The sequence below is a fragment of the Pecten maximus genome, chromosome 1 (assembly GCF_902652985.1).
Source record: "Pecten maximus chromosome 1, xPecMax1.1, whole genome shotgun sequence".
Taxonomy (NCBI): domain Eukaryota; kingdom Metazoa; phylum Mollusca; class Bivalvia; order Pectinida; family Pectinidae; genus Pecten; species Pecten maximus.
The window spans coordinates 48,502,535-48,515,585 of record NC_047015.1 but is presented as its reverse complement, the minus strand read 5'-3'; the positions used below and the strand labels follow the sequence as shown (position 1 = coordinate 48,515,585).

At 34.9% G+C, this 13,051-nt stretch overlaps 1 protein-coding gene across 1 annotated transcript in view; it reads right to left on the bottom strand.

Annotated features, from left to right (window-relative positions):
• Nucleotides 1-1,296: 1,296 nt before the first annotated feature.
• The window catches only part of LOC117336470 (somatostatin receptor type 2-like), a 57,013-nt gene continuing 45,258 nt past the window's right edge, over nucleotides 1,297-13,051 (bottom strand). The window contains exon 2 of the mRNA XM_033897023.1: nucleotides 1,297-4,459. Coding sequence (XP_033752914.1) covers nucleotides 3,171-4,406 — 1,236 coding nt within the window. The 5' untranslated portion in view covers nucleotides 4,407-4,459 and the 3' untranslated portion in view covers nucleotides 1,297-3,170. The remainder of the gene's footprint in view (nucleotides 4,460-13,051) is intronic.

Below are 13,051 nucleotides of genomic sequence, written 5' to 3'. Positions count from 1 at the left end.
TCAACTTCATGGAAATGTTTCGTTATACGCCACAAATGAATCAAACGCAGCGAGGATTTTGATTGAAAACAATTCATTTTAGCGCTTTGTTGATCATCGTCATGTCAAATCTTTGTATTGTATATCAGATTGGCTGCAAGTCTCTCACAGCCAGAAATTTGATTTAAAGATGCTATTCTTTCAAATGAACATACTTTCTACAGGAAGCTACTTAAAGCCTTTCTAAGGTTTTTGCTTATATATATAAAACTGTATTAAGTTAATATATAATCCCTTACTGCTTTATCTTCATTTAATATCCGTCAAGCCGGCTCAGTTACGTCAACCACTCCTAAGTATGTAATACACATCTAAAATAGAACGTAAAAATGCTTTATGTATATTGTCAGACTAAATATCTGTCTGTGGGTGAACCAACCCTGCGCGCGTCGAGTTACATCCCCGTATGAAAAGCATGGGTTTGTCTATCAAAGGGCGGGAAGATTCACTGCCAGTTCATGTCGGCATATCATGTTTAACGTATCTTTATCTTTTGTCTAACAGACTCATGTTGACTCTGTGAGTCGTAGATGATGTTTTGAGTTTATAGAATTACATAATTCTTCACTAGGCCTTCGTGGGAACAACCAGTCGTCTGATCGACTTTGGGCTTCTGATTAGTTGTCTTGATCGCCAGCCCGGCATCCGTCAATACAAACCGGTTTGCGCATGCGTGCATTGCATATATTCCGCGGTCATTTATATAGAGAAGTGGAGCACTGCATTGGAGATTCTTTATACTCAGAGGGTAGTTCCTTGTTTTGATTGCAATCATAAAGAACTACGGTAATCGATTATCATAGAGAAAATGCATATGTAGATACAACAATGTATTTAAATTCTCCTATAATAGCCATGTAAACTTATATGTTAACAGGCGAATGCCTCAGTTTATACATTTCTGAGTATGTATGATATATAGATCTAGAGAATATTACATGGTAAAATCCATATCACATGCCATATCAGCCGGATGACCCAATATCAGACCGATGGCTGAAAGACATGTGATATGGATTTCACCATGTACTTTTCTGTTTATCATATACTTGAACACCGAATGTCATGTTAACAGGCGAACGTCTCAGTCTATACATTTCTGAGTATGTATGATATGTATTTATAATTCGCAGTATAAATATAAGCCGGTTATTTATTTCGCGGTAAATGTAATGACCGCGAAACAGCGAAATTGAAATACACGCGAATACTACCAAGAATGCAGTTTTTAAGTGACAAAATCATTAACAAATAGAACATGTTATATAACAATCATTTATTACACAAACAACATAAACAGTTAACCATTCTAGCACATTCTAATGACATTCAGAAAATATACTCGTTAATAAAATATTAACAACTCATAATTGAGTTTAAAATATATATCAACATTTACACAAATACTTATTTTGATAACGTTGAATGAATAGTTCATTCAAAAAGAATAAAATTTCAAGATTCCATGTAACGACACATGATATTTATATTTGCTTCATTCCTTAAACATTCCATACACAGTTTTTGTCAGGAACAGTTAGAAGCTGAAAATGGCCAGAGGAAAGAATAAAAATAACCAATTATAAGCATCGTTATCAATAGATAACACAGCCGACAACAATGATAAACCATTAAAACAAAGATAATGAATCATATATCCTTTGTTAGAGATATATAACAATAGAGTTTTAAAACAATAGAAATATATTAATCATTAGACAAAGGACATTTCACTCAAAATTATTCTTTTCTGTGTACAAATTATAAAGACGATTTGGTGTCGTCTCACAAATTGGTACTTTAATGTCAAAAGATTCTTTCACGAGATTTGAAACAAACTGGTACTGTAAAATCTCCTTTTTTGTTTTCAATACAATATGACATGGTTATGTAATATCTATCTTCGATTTGTCGAATATACCTAACTTCGATTTGTCGAACTTCTTTGTGGGCGATAACACGGTTATTTAATATTTATCTTCAATTTGTCGATCTTTATTAACTGCGATTGGTCGAAATCCTTTTTGTGCGCTAACACGGTTATGTAATATTTAACTTCGATTTGTCGAATTATTTTTATCTTCGATTGGTCAAACTTCTTTGTGTGCGATACCTCGGTTATGAAACATTTATTTTTGGTTTATCGAATTTCTTGGTTCGCGATAGTTCGATTATACAATATATATGTTCAATTTGTCGAATTCCTTAACTTCAATTTGTCGAACCTTTTTTTTTGTTCGCGATTATGCAATATTTATCTTCTATTTGTCAAATTCTTTATCTTCAGTTTGTCGAAATTTTTGTGTGTAAGATAATTCGATTATGTATTATTTAAACTCAATTTGTCGAATTTGTCTGAGCCTATACTATCGGAATAAGTATCAAGTTCGATTTTGCCTTTGATATTTTCGTTGGATACTATATAGTAGATACTTTACTAGAGCTCTAAGTATTAACAAGGGTACAACAAAGAAAGGCTGATCAAATTCATATTTATATCAATATATATATATATAAATCAATCAACCAGTTAAGTTCAGACAATCGCTGTGTCATGGTCTGAGATACGACAACACTACTTAGTATCACACACATATGCACACTATGAACAACAGGCGAGCTATGTTCAAATAATTTCCAAAGATATATTACATTGTCACAATATAAGTCGGTACAATAGAAATTTAGGTATAGAAGTCTCACACAATTTCTCATGTAAATTCGGCCCATTACGGTTCATGTACTACGTCTAGTAACATAATACATGTTATACTGTGTTTCAGGTAACCGGAACTACATCTACGTCATTCCACGTTTGTCTACTGTGTTGATGTTAAACACCCATACGATCCTGACTTTTCCCCACATGTTTGTTCCTAAATTGTCTGAAAGGCAGTATGGTTAACCAGTATGATTCAATCGGTAAACAATTGACATTTTCACATATTTAAGTAAAGTACAGTACTTGATGAAATAATGTCGCGCTTTCTAAAGCGTCCATCTCGGAAAAACACAGACCAGAGGAATTGTCTCGTTTCTTCATACTTCATTGACACAACACGTGGCAATTATCCTCCCGTAGATTTGTCATTTTTGATATAAGGAAATCACCACGTGATCGCTGTTGCGAGTCATTGTGTTTGACTCTCTTTGTCTACATATAAGTTACTCTCATCATTGATCGATCCCTTGCTTCCCGATTTAGGATTTTGCTGTGTGTTCTCAGCACTAGTTAGCATCGTAGCCATTTCGTACTTATCTCCCTTTTGCGCTTTGCACGAATCGTTGCGCCATTGTTTACTTTTGGCGGGAAAGCTACTTTCCCTTGTGTATATGCTGCGATCCATGTCGGCTCGTCCAAGGCATTTGAATGCCTTCGCAAAACTACGACGGAAATTGTCGCTAAGGAAAGCATATAGCACAGGATTCAGCATGCTATTCGCGTTGGTGAGAACAGTGAAAAAACTAAACAGGTACACTCGCCACTCCGGTAGGCTGAATCCAGACTTCATGAATGTGAGGTTAACTTGGAATCCCCAGTAGGGAAGCCAACAAATTATATACACAAAGATAACTGTAAGGACCATCCGGGTCACTTTCCTATGTGTTCTTTTCTTTTCCTTGGATTTGATAACTGGTCCCACCGTTCGTAGGCGAAGGATGACTGATAGATAAAGAACGGATATCATCGATACAGGTATGGCAAAACCAAGCAGGAACGTGTACCAGGTAAACGCCTTACTAGCTGGTATCAATTGTCCTTTTGGCCAGACGATGGTGCAGGTTTCGTGGGAATCTTCGCCCATTTGCTTGACTGTGGTGGAGTAGAGAATTATGGGTAACATCACTATGAAGGATATTGACCACAGACATAGACACACAAAGAACGCGATGTTCGTGGTCCTGTATTGGCTTGACCGTACGGGATGACAGACAGCCAAATATCTGTCACCGCTCAGAGCGGTCAGTGTGAATATTCCAGTAAAGAGGTTGATTGATACTAAGACGAAGAAAATTTTACACATGGCAGCCCCGAAAGGCCAGTAATGAAGAATGGAGGTCGTTATTAAAAACGGCAAACTCATGAGGAAAAAAGCGTCAGATATAGCTAAATTTAAAATGTATAAGTTTGTGACAGTTTTCATTTTAGCGAATCGAAGAACAACATATATCACCAATCCATTTCCTATCAGACCTATGAAACATATCAAAGAGTATGACGTCACAAGTATGACAGTCATGCTGGAAATGGCGTTGGCAATACCCATCGTGTTGTTGCCGACAGATGATGTGTTGTCTTCATCACAATACTCGAGTAGGTCATACTCGTATGACGCGTTAGTGGAGTTAGTGAGCGCCGTTTCCATGGTGACAATTTTCTGTGACGTAATCGATGGCAATGTCTCAAATAATTTGCGTCCTGAAACATAAAATAAAGTTATTATATTTTGTCGTTACAGTGTTTTTGACTATACATGTTGTAATTTCAAACAAGTGGAAAGAACATCACCTAGCTGAGAGTTATAAACATTTAATTTGATATACAAAAAATCTATGACCGTCTAATGATCCAAAACGTGTAGGTGTATACATTAATATGTCGATTTTTACGAAATGTTCTGAAGAATATTACTGTTAACTACCTTAAAATTCACAATATTTAACTGAAAAAAAAACCAACAACACACAAACAAACAACAACAAAAAAAACTTCAGACGTTCCTAAATGGTATATGCACGTGTTCTGATTTGGCATTGCGTTATAAGTCAAACATTACTTTTACACCTTTACACCTCATTCAAAATGATTTATTTTTCTCAAGATTCTAATCAAACATTCCCAGCGAAATATTAACAACTTAAGTCAGTAAAGCGGCCTTGGCTTATCTATCAACGTATCGTTTAATCAAAGAAACACATCTACAGGGGCAAAGTACGATGCTAATGGCTTCTTTCGGCATTAAGGAAGCACTTGTTCAATGTTGAATGTATGCGATAAATGTTTGGTATATATCAAAAGCGCCCTTGACATGAGCACAGAGTTATGCCAGAGAAATATCAGACGATGATTAATTACGAGAATACATTATTTGAAAACAGATATGTTAGGCCAACAAATAGTTTATACTAGGGGAAGCATCAGTCCAATTAGGCACTCGACCGACGAAGGATTACAAATAAACAACCCTTCTCATTACACAGAACAGCTGATAGTCTCGTACCGCCAATAATTTGTTTAGAGAGAATCAAGCCGATAGATTCATACGTACTCCAAGTGAACTCGCCTACATAACGTCATTTCCACTGCACATCCGAGGAGAGGGAGAAAGGGACGGAGGAAGGGAAGACAAGTCGACCAGACAAGGAAATTGACCACATGTACTTGACTATTGATTTTACTGTATCGATAGTTGGGAGTGTTTTGTATGATGTTTTTCTACTTATTACAGCTGTTCGTTATCTTTGATGTACGATCTAGTCATGTTAACATTGTTTTGATTGGAGATCGTTGCTTGAATAGATGTTGTTGGATAAACACCGAACATCGTCTTATCTAGCGATAAGAGGTCTGCATGGGGCTACGTAAACTAGTAACATACTATCCGGAGGAATTATCTATAAGCCTCAAATCAATCCGAAACATTTTGTATCCGGTAATGTGTTAATAAGGTTATGTTAGTACTCGTGTATAGTGAACCTTTCAAAATGTTTGTTTATTTTTACATCGTCAATAAAAAAAAATACACTGAATATGAAAGCAGACATTTTTCCTGATCATCTTGTTAGCTGTATTTACATTTCACAGCCATGTCAGAAATTGTATGTGATCTCAATTTGGAATAAAAATTAAGATGACTAATGAATCTTGATGGTTCAAAAAATATGGATTGGTTTCCGGTAATCAATTATTGTAAACAAGTTTGCTTCAGAAAATAACCATCGAACACGTTTTGTTAAAATGTTGTTGAAACAAATCTAATCAATGAACTTTGAAGCCAGATTCCCCCAAAGCTGCGTCATTGCGTAATGTCTGTAGGGTATACCGTCTCCTGTACTCTTACGGGGATCAGGGCTAAATCACAATTTATTTCTATGGCTATGGATATTACATGAAGTGTGATCAGAGAAAAGTGCCCTCGGTATAGATTTGTTATCGAATCTCAGTCATCCTTTTATACTTTATGTGCTTGTAAAACGGTTTTTATTGTAAACCGTAAAAAAGCAATTTAACAATGTGTATTTCTAAAACGCTTATAGCTTAACACAACATTAAAATTTCGCTTTAAGGTAAATCATATTATAAGTATCTTAGGTCTAAGCAGTAAACAGGAATGACAACAAGGTTCAATATTGGCATTAAACCCGTAACCATTGGATGCGTTTACTTAAATGGTTATATAAGAAATAGCGGCAACGCTTAGAGGGAATTATCATTCAGCTGCAAATCGAGGCTATTTAAAGTTACTATTCAAAGTTAAATTATTCATCAGTATGATTTATAGAAAAATAACTCAGTGGTCCTGTCTACGAGTGCTTAGGAAGTTATCCCAATGTCAGAGAATACAATTCTTTTTATTATCTACATTTGACATTTGTTTGACCTTTTTGAGTTTTCGAGTACTAGAAGGACGGAACAGCTGTATGATGTCCCTAACATCATTGACGAATATTAGAAGGACGAAACAGTTGTATGATATCCCTAATATCAATGGCGAGTACAAGAAGGACGAAACAGCTACAAGATGTCCCCAGCATCACTGACGAGTACTAGAAGGACAAAACAGCTGGATGATGTCCCTAGCATCACTGACGAGAACTAGAAGAACAAAACAGCTGGATAATGTCCCTAGCATCACTGACGAGAACTAGAAGAACAAAACAGCTGGATAATGTCCCTAGCATCACTGATGAGAACTAGAAGAACAAAACAGCTGGATAATGTCCCTAGCATCACTGACGAGTCCTTGGAGGACGAAACAGCTGTATGGGGTAGTTTGTTTCATTCCAGGTCTACTTTACTTGTATCAAACTCTGAAGTTGTTTTGAAAGATGTTATAGTTTGGGTGTCTTTTGTATAATCTCCATTTCATATTACCAATCCGTGACAACGATCCAGCTTCGAACACGGTTAAAAAGTGAGAAAATATTAGAATATGAGATATTGAATAACAAAATGTAGAATTTTGCTAATAAGATATTAACATCTGTACAACTGGTATTCATAAATATTGTGGTAAAATGACTATAATGTTAAAAATTCACTAGAAGACAATGCTATAAAACGTAAAATTTCCATTTTCAACACTTTTATCTTTTACTTTAACTAAAAGTGACCGCAACAAGTCTTCCTGATACAATAAAAAATTTAAAACAAAAAAACAAAACAAAAAACAGAGCGGTCTTGATCTAATTGAAATATTACCGATCATAGTCCAATCGGAAATCCTTTCCGTCATACCATATGACCGATTCGGCTATCTTCTTAATTCGAGCATTATCATGTTTACAAGCAACAGCCGAACTGAACAATGTTTTAACCCCGAAAATATGTACAAAAACGGCGAATTTAACGGTAAAGACTCGTGTACCGCTTTACTATGGGGTAATTTAATCATTTACAGACCAAACTATCCCTTTTCTGATGACGAAATATAAGGATATAGTCTAAGATATTAGGTATGTAAATAAATCAATCAGATTAATCAATGGATTAAAAGAGTGAACAAGTAAACATATTGTTATTACAATCGAAAAATAAACAAATAAACGAAATAAAAAAATCACTTTAGATAATCAATATTATCAAATCGATCAATAAAACAATCAATAACTAAATCATTCAATCAATAAAATAGTACAATCTATTCGGTAATCCTAAAATATGTGAACTTTATGTATCTGGGTCGGGCTGATGAAGACTAAACACGATATTTTTCCTGTCACAGATAATAATGGGTATGTGGTAACTGGAATATCTTGATTATGCTGACCGTCCTGACAAACTAGGCTCTAACAACGAACGACGCGACAAAGAGTCGTTATCCTCCTGAATTACCAGAAAATACATCTCTAAAATTGACATTTCTATTATGGGAGCTGGAAATCGATGTCAGCTATCCAACATTGTCCGCTGCTAACATGATTGCAAATGACCACTATAACGACTGAGAGATCTATATTATATGTGATTACAAATTTACATACCGAACTCATGCGAAATCCTAGTTGAAAACAAAATAAACATCATTTGCCATTTTTTTTTAAAGCAGGCTAAAAAGTTAACAATGTCCGGTATTAGCTGATATTCGCGTAAAGAAACAGCTGTTTAACCTAAATTATACAAGAATACATTGATTATATCATCAATCAAATCCGAGTTCCATGTTATGACTGGCTTGTTATAAATTATCTGGTGCTTATCTGTAGTGTGATAATGTTAAAGTGTTGGTTGTTTTTTTCCACAAACCCTGAGCTTGGTTCCCGTGTCATACTAAGACGAATCTATCGTAATCATATATATATATTTCATATGAATGGTTGGTCTTGCCCAAAGGTCCCGAGGGGCGGGAAATATAGCAAATTCTTTAAAATCCTTTTCTGCAGGATTGAAAGGATTTGGTCCAAATTTGGTCGGAACCATTCTTGAAGAAAGGGATAAATATATGGTTGCAGAGTCTTTTATGAGATTCTTATACATCTATTGATTGAATTTAAATTCTACCCATAACCTTGTCCACTACACAAAGATTTATTATTTTTGTATTCTAATCATACACCATAAAACATTGATTCATTTAATCACAGTACACATACAACCGCTATTGATTAACACTATTTTACTCTTGTATTGTTTTGGTATTCATTACAGTCTGAGGGTTACTTGATGAGCCAAATTTGACATAGAAATCGTCATTTTAGATTATCCCTAAAGAATAAAAATATCGTCTGTAATCACTAGATAGTCGAAAAGCAGCGATAACCGATGTATAAACAAATTAGTAATTATAACGGAATATCGATAAACCACGGGTGAATAAATGGAATGGAGAAAAATACCAGATGTTGCAGGAGGGTCAGCGTCTTTTGATTTATCAACGGCATTTTCACATCAATCTAGGTTAAACCCTGGCTTGCATCAAGGTATATAATGATTATGGTCCAAAGACATACATATATATCAACGAGCTTTGATAACGTCAAACAGAAGTCCGCACGAGTATTTCAGAAACAAGGTGCTGAACGCCTGGTTACTATACGTACTTTAACCTTCATGATTAATTGCATTCATTGTCACGCTAACATGGTTGCAATCCGCTCGCTTTTAAACAACAATCCCGAGAAAACAAAACCAAAAGAATGTCACATTGAAATTGGCGTACCGGAGAAGACACAACTCGCATACAAGGACCAGGTGCCTCTTTAATACAGATCATGGAAATGAAACTTTGTCGTCTTTTTGAAGGCGAGTGTGCTATCCATTAGGCCAAGGCCATTTGAAATTGGTTACGAGGATGAACAATTTGAAAAAAATTAGAGGCATACTATATTGACTAGGGGTCGTCATACATGTGTATATATTAAAGTAAACTTAACTGCTAGCAACATATCTGTATTATCTGCTATATTTAGATTTATGCCAGGGAAATCAATAAGCCACGTGCCACTTTGTCTGTGAAACCCATCAGGTGCAACACTGACCAAACGGGATCTAGCCTTGATTGAACTCATACAAGGAGTTTTATGACTTCTATGATTTCCTGCGCGACTCGAATGACATGCTGCCAAAGGTATCACAACACGTTGTCAGTCTATATATACCCTGATAAAGACTTTACTGTTTGTCGGCTGTCGGTGATTATTTTTAACATCAAAATACAGATATGTCCTTGATTTTTGCTTTGTCATATTTAATGTACGAGCTTTATTATCGTTAGGTTTGGGGTAACAAGTCCAATGGAAAATACATGTTCATTAATTATCATTCAATATTGATCAATTACTTCGACAAACTGCTTATTTTCACCGACATTCATGTGTCCGCTTGATCCTATTATGCATCCATGAATTGTTGGCGTTTTTCCTAATTTATATTCATAAACGTCACGTCTCGCTGATTATTTGAACCAAATACAGAGAGATCATCTCTGGGATGTTTATAAAAACCTACTTACTCGTGCTTTACTAAACAGCGAAAAAGAATATAACGTGTATCACATTATCATTTTAAATTCCGGAAGATGCGTTGGTGACAAAGAAGAGAAAACAATAATAAGCTACCATTTATTGGGAGCCATGAGATCCAGAATATCGGCATAGTAACGAAACCGTATTTTTAATTCAAAATTGAGATTGACTAAGACTCCCCTGAAAAAATACATGGAAATAGGACCAGGTGTTCATATAGTGTAGGCGTCTTCTGATTCAAGGACGACACTTGCCATACAATGTTGTTACTCTTGGATCTATTTCACAATCAATCTTGGAATGCTAGAAATTGTCAGGGAATATCACTGGAAAGTCAGACAAAATGTAATCTTTATGCAAAGTATGATCCATACCGACACCTACGCAAAACAAAAAGTATGATTTTATATTCTGCTATTAAAACAATCTAAAAACAACAACACGAAAACATGAAGTGGATGCTGCACAAAAATATAAGATCGAGAAAGAGTAAGTAATTTATATCAGTTCAATAGTTTATATCCAATGTAGGATGCCTAAGATGCCGTAGGCATCAATGACGAGTCATAAAGAATTAAACAACTGTATGAAGCAGTTGCATTCAATTTGGCTCTGTTGTATGCGATCAAATTATCATTTCGCTTTGAAATGTGTCTGTAAATCCCTTGGGATGACAGGGGGTTCACACCGGTATAGAAATACTTCTGAACACTGTAATATTTCCACCAATAAGAAGTCAAGCGCTTTCTATCTAGTTAAATTGGAATGCTATCAGAGTATCTGCGATGTTGTTAATTGGTACAATATACATTTTGACCATAACTTTGATTTCCTTAAATTCCGGATAGAGGAAATATTATCTGAAATTAACGTTGTATTTTTAAACTGGAAATAGCAAAACTTTTCTAGGATCGATCAATTGAATGTGTAATATCGTTTTTATATTCAAGCTAAAGTAATCCGTCAGAGATTCGGAACGAGGAAGTAATTTTTTTCAGGCAACCTAATCGTCAGCACCAATCATCGTGGCTCAGAACCGCAGGCGTAAAGAATACTGACACGAACAAAGCTTACATTTAGAGTAAAGCAGTCGTCAACCTAGTGTCAACGTACTGAAGTTGGTGCACTCACATTCTAGAGCATTCAACGTACAATGTAAATGAATTTGAACAGATTCACACAATGATAAATTGGCGCATCCACTTGTCGCAGAAAATAATTCACATATTATAAGCGTTATGATTTAGCGGAATGAATACAGCTCGGAAAGCGCTTAGATAAGACTCCGCTAAAATAGAATGTATATAATATAAGCGGCATACAAATTGTTAAGAAGTATTATTGAAAGTATAGGGAAATGGAACAAATACTTCACGAATTGTAATTAGAACACTGCCCTTATACACTCCGGCACATGTCAACGTACTGAATGACAGCATGTCAAGATACTGAATGGCAGCATGTCACTTACCGTTTGAAACTAAATGTGCACAGTAATTGAGGAAACGAGATGGCATTGGAGATCCCCCAGATAAACGCCAAGTTAACTGAGGACTTAAATTACGCAACGGTCAATGACACATGCAATGTTGAAATATCGCAAAAGAATAGTATTCGATTTACTATAATATCAGTGTTTTCAATGGGTTAAAGCTACGGCTATGTTGTATTTTCATTTCATTTGCTTCAAGGTAACATTGTTTTTAACTTCAATCGAACAATTAAAAAGGTCAAATTGTATCACTACGAAATAATGTTCATATGTTCTCATTCATAAAGTTCAAAGTTCTTCACAAGAAATCATGTAAAGCAATTTATTTGAATATCGACAAAATATAAAGCGTGCGACCTTGATAAAAGACTATGTTACCATAGAGTTGCCGATATTGTTGGCTTAATTATACAGAATTTAATATACCGGTATGTTATAGAGTTTAATATATTGGGAGCCGTTAGAATTTCTCCTATCAACGGCGTTGAATCGTTTCTTGTATGTTATCGCTCATAATAAAATTTTGAGAAAATGATGTAAATAACATTTGAAACATATCAGCTGGTAAACTTAATCAATCATTAAAAATGCGCATTTCGAACACTGTATAGTTGTTAAATATTACTGAGCTATTTTTTTCTCGGATGTCTCAGAAAGAACTTTCTCCCGGGAATAAGATTTCGCGTAACACCACATTGGCAACCTTCTCCCTTAAGGACTCTTTTTTTTTACATTCATGTTCGCTTGGTATTTGATTCTCTCTATAATATTATATGCATTAAATAAATGCGAATATAGCGAAATAAATTCCCGTGAATATAAAAACGAAATAGTACATAACAGAAGAGTGTTTATCTAATCAAATTGATACATTTTAATATGAATATAACAAAGATTTTTATATTGAATTTATGTTCATGCTGTAAACAAGAAAAAAATGCACAGTGTCATATTCTCCTTTTTAATAAATCAGCACTGTCCGCCTTGATGTAGGATAATCGCATTCAATAAGTTTGCATTGCCTTGTCAAATTGCAGCAAAATTAGTTGATTTATTTGTTTGTTTGTTTTTAATTCCGCCGTGAATATTTTACAGCAATGTTTTTATTATTCTTCAGATGAAATCAACGTTTTTATATTTCAGGCCACACGAGCAGTAGATCTTCGAGGACAATTATAAAATTCACCATTTTTTTTTTTTTTTTTTTTGCAATAATTCCTACGTAGCAATTCCGTAGTAAATTAACCAGACTGATAAATGGGAATATTTTTTGTTGATTCTGTTAATTATCCTTGTCTCACCAGGGAAACTACCAGTTTGAGTCATATTGATTTA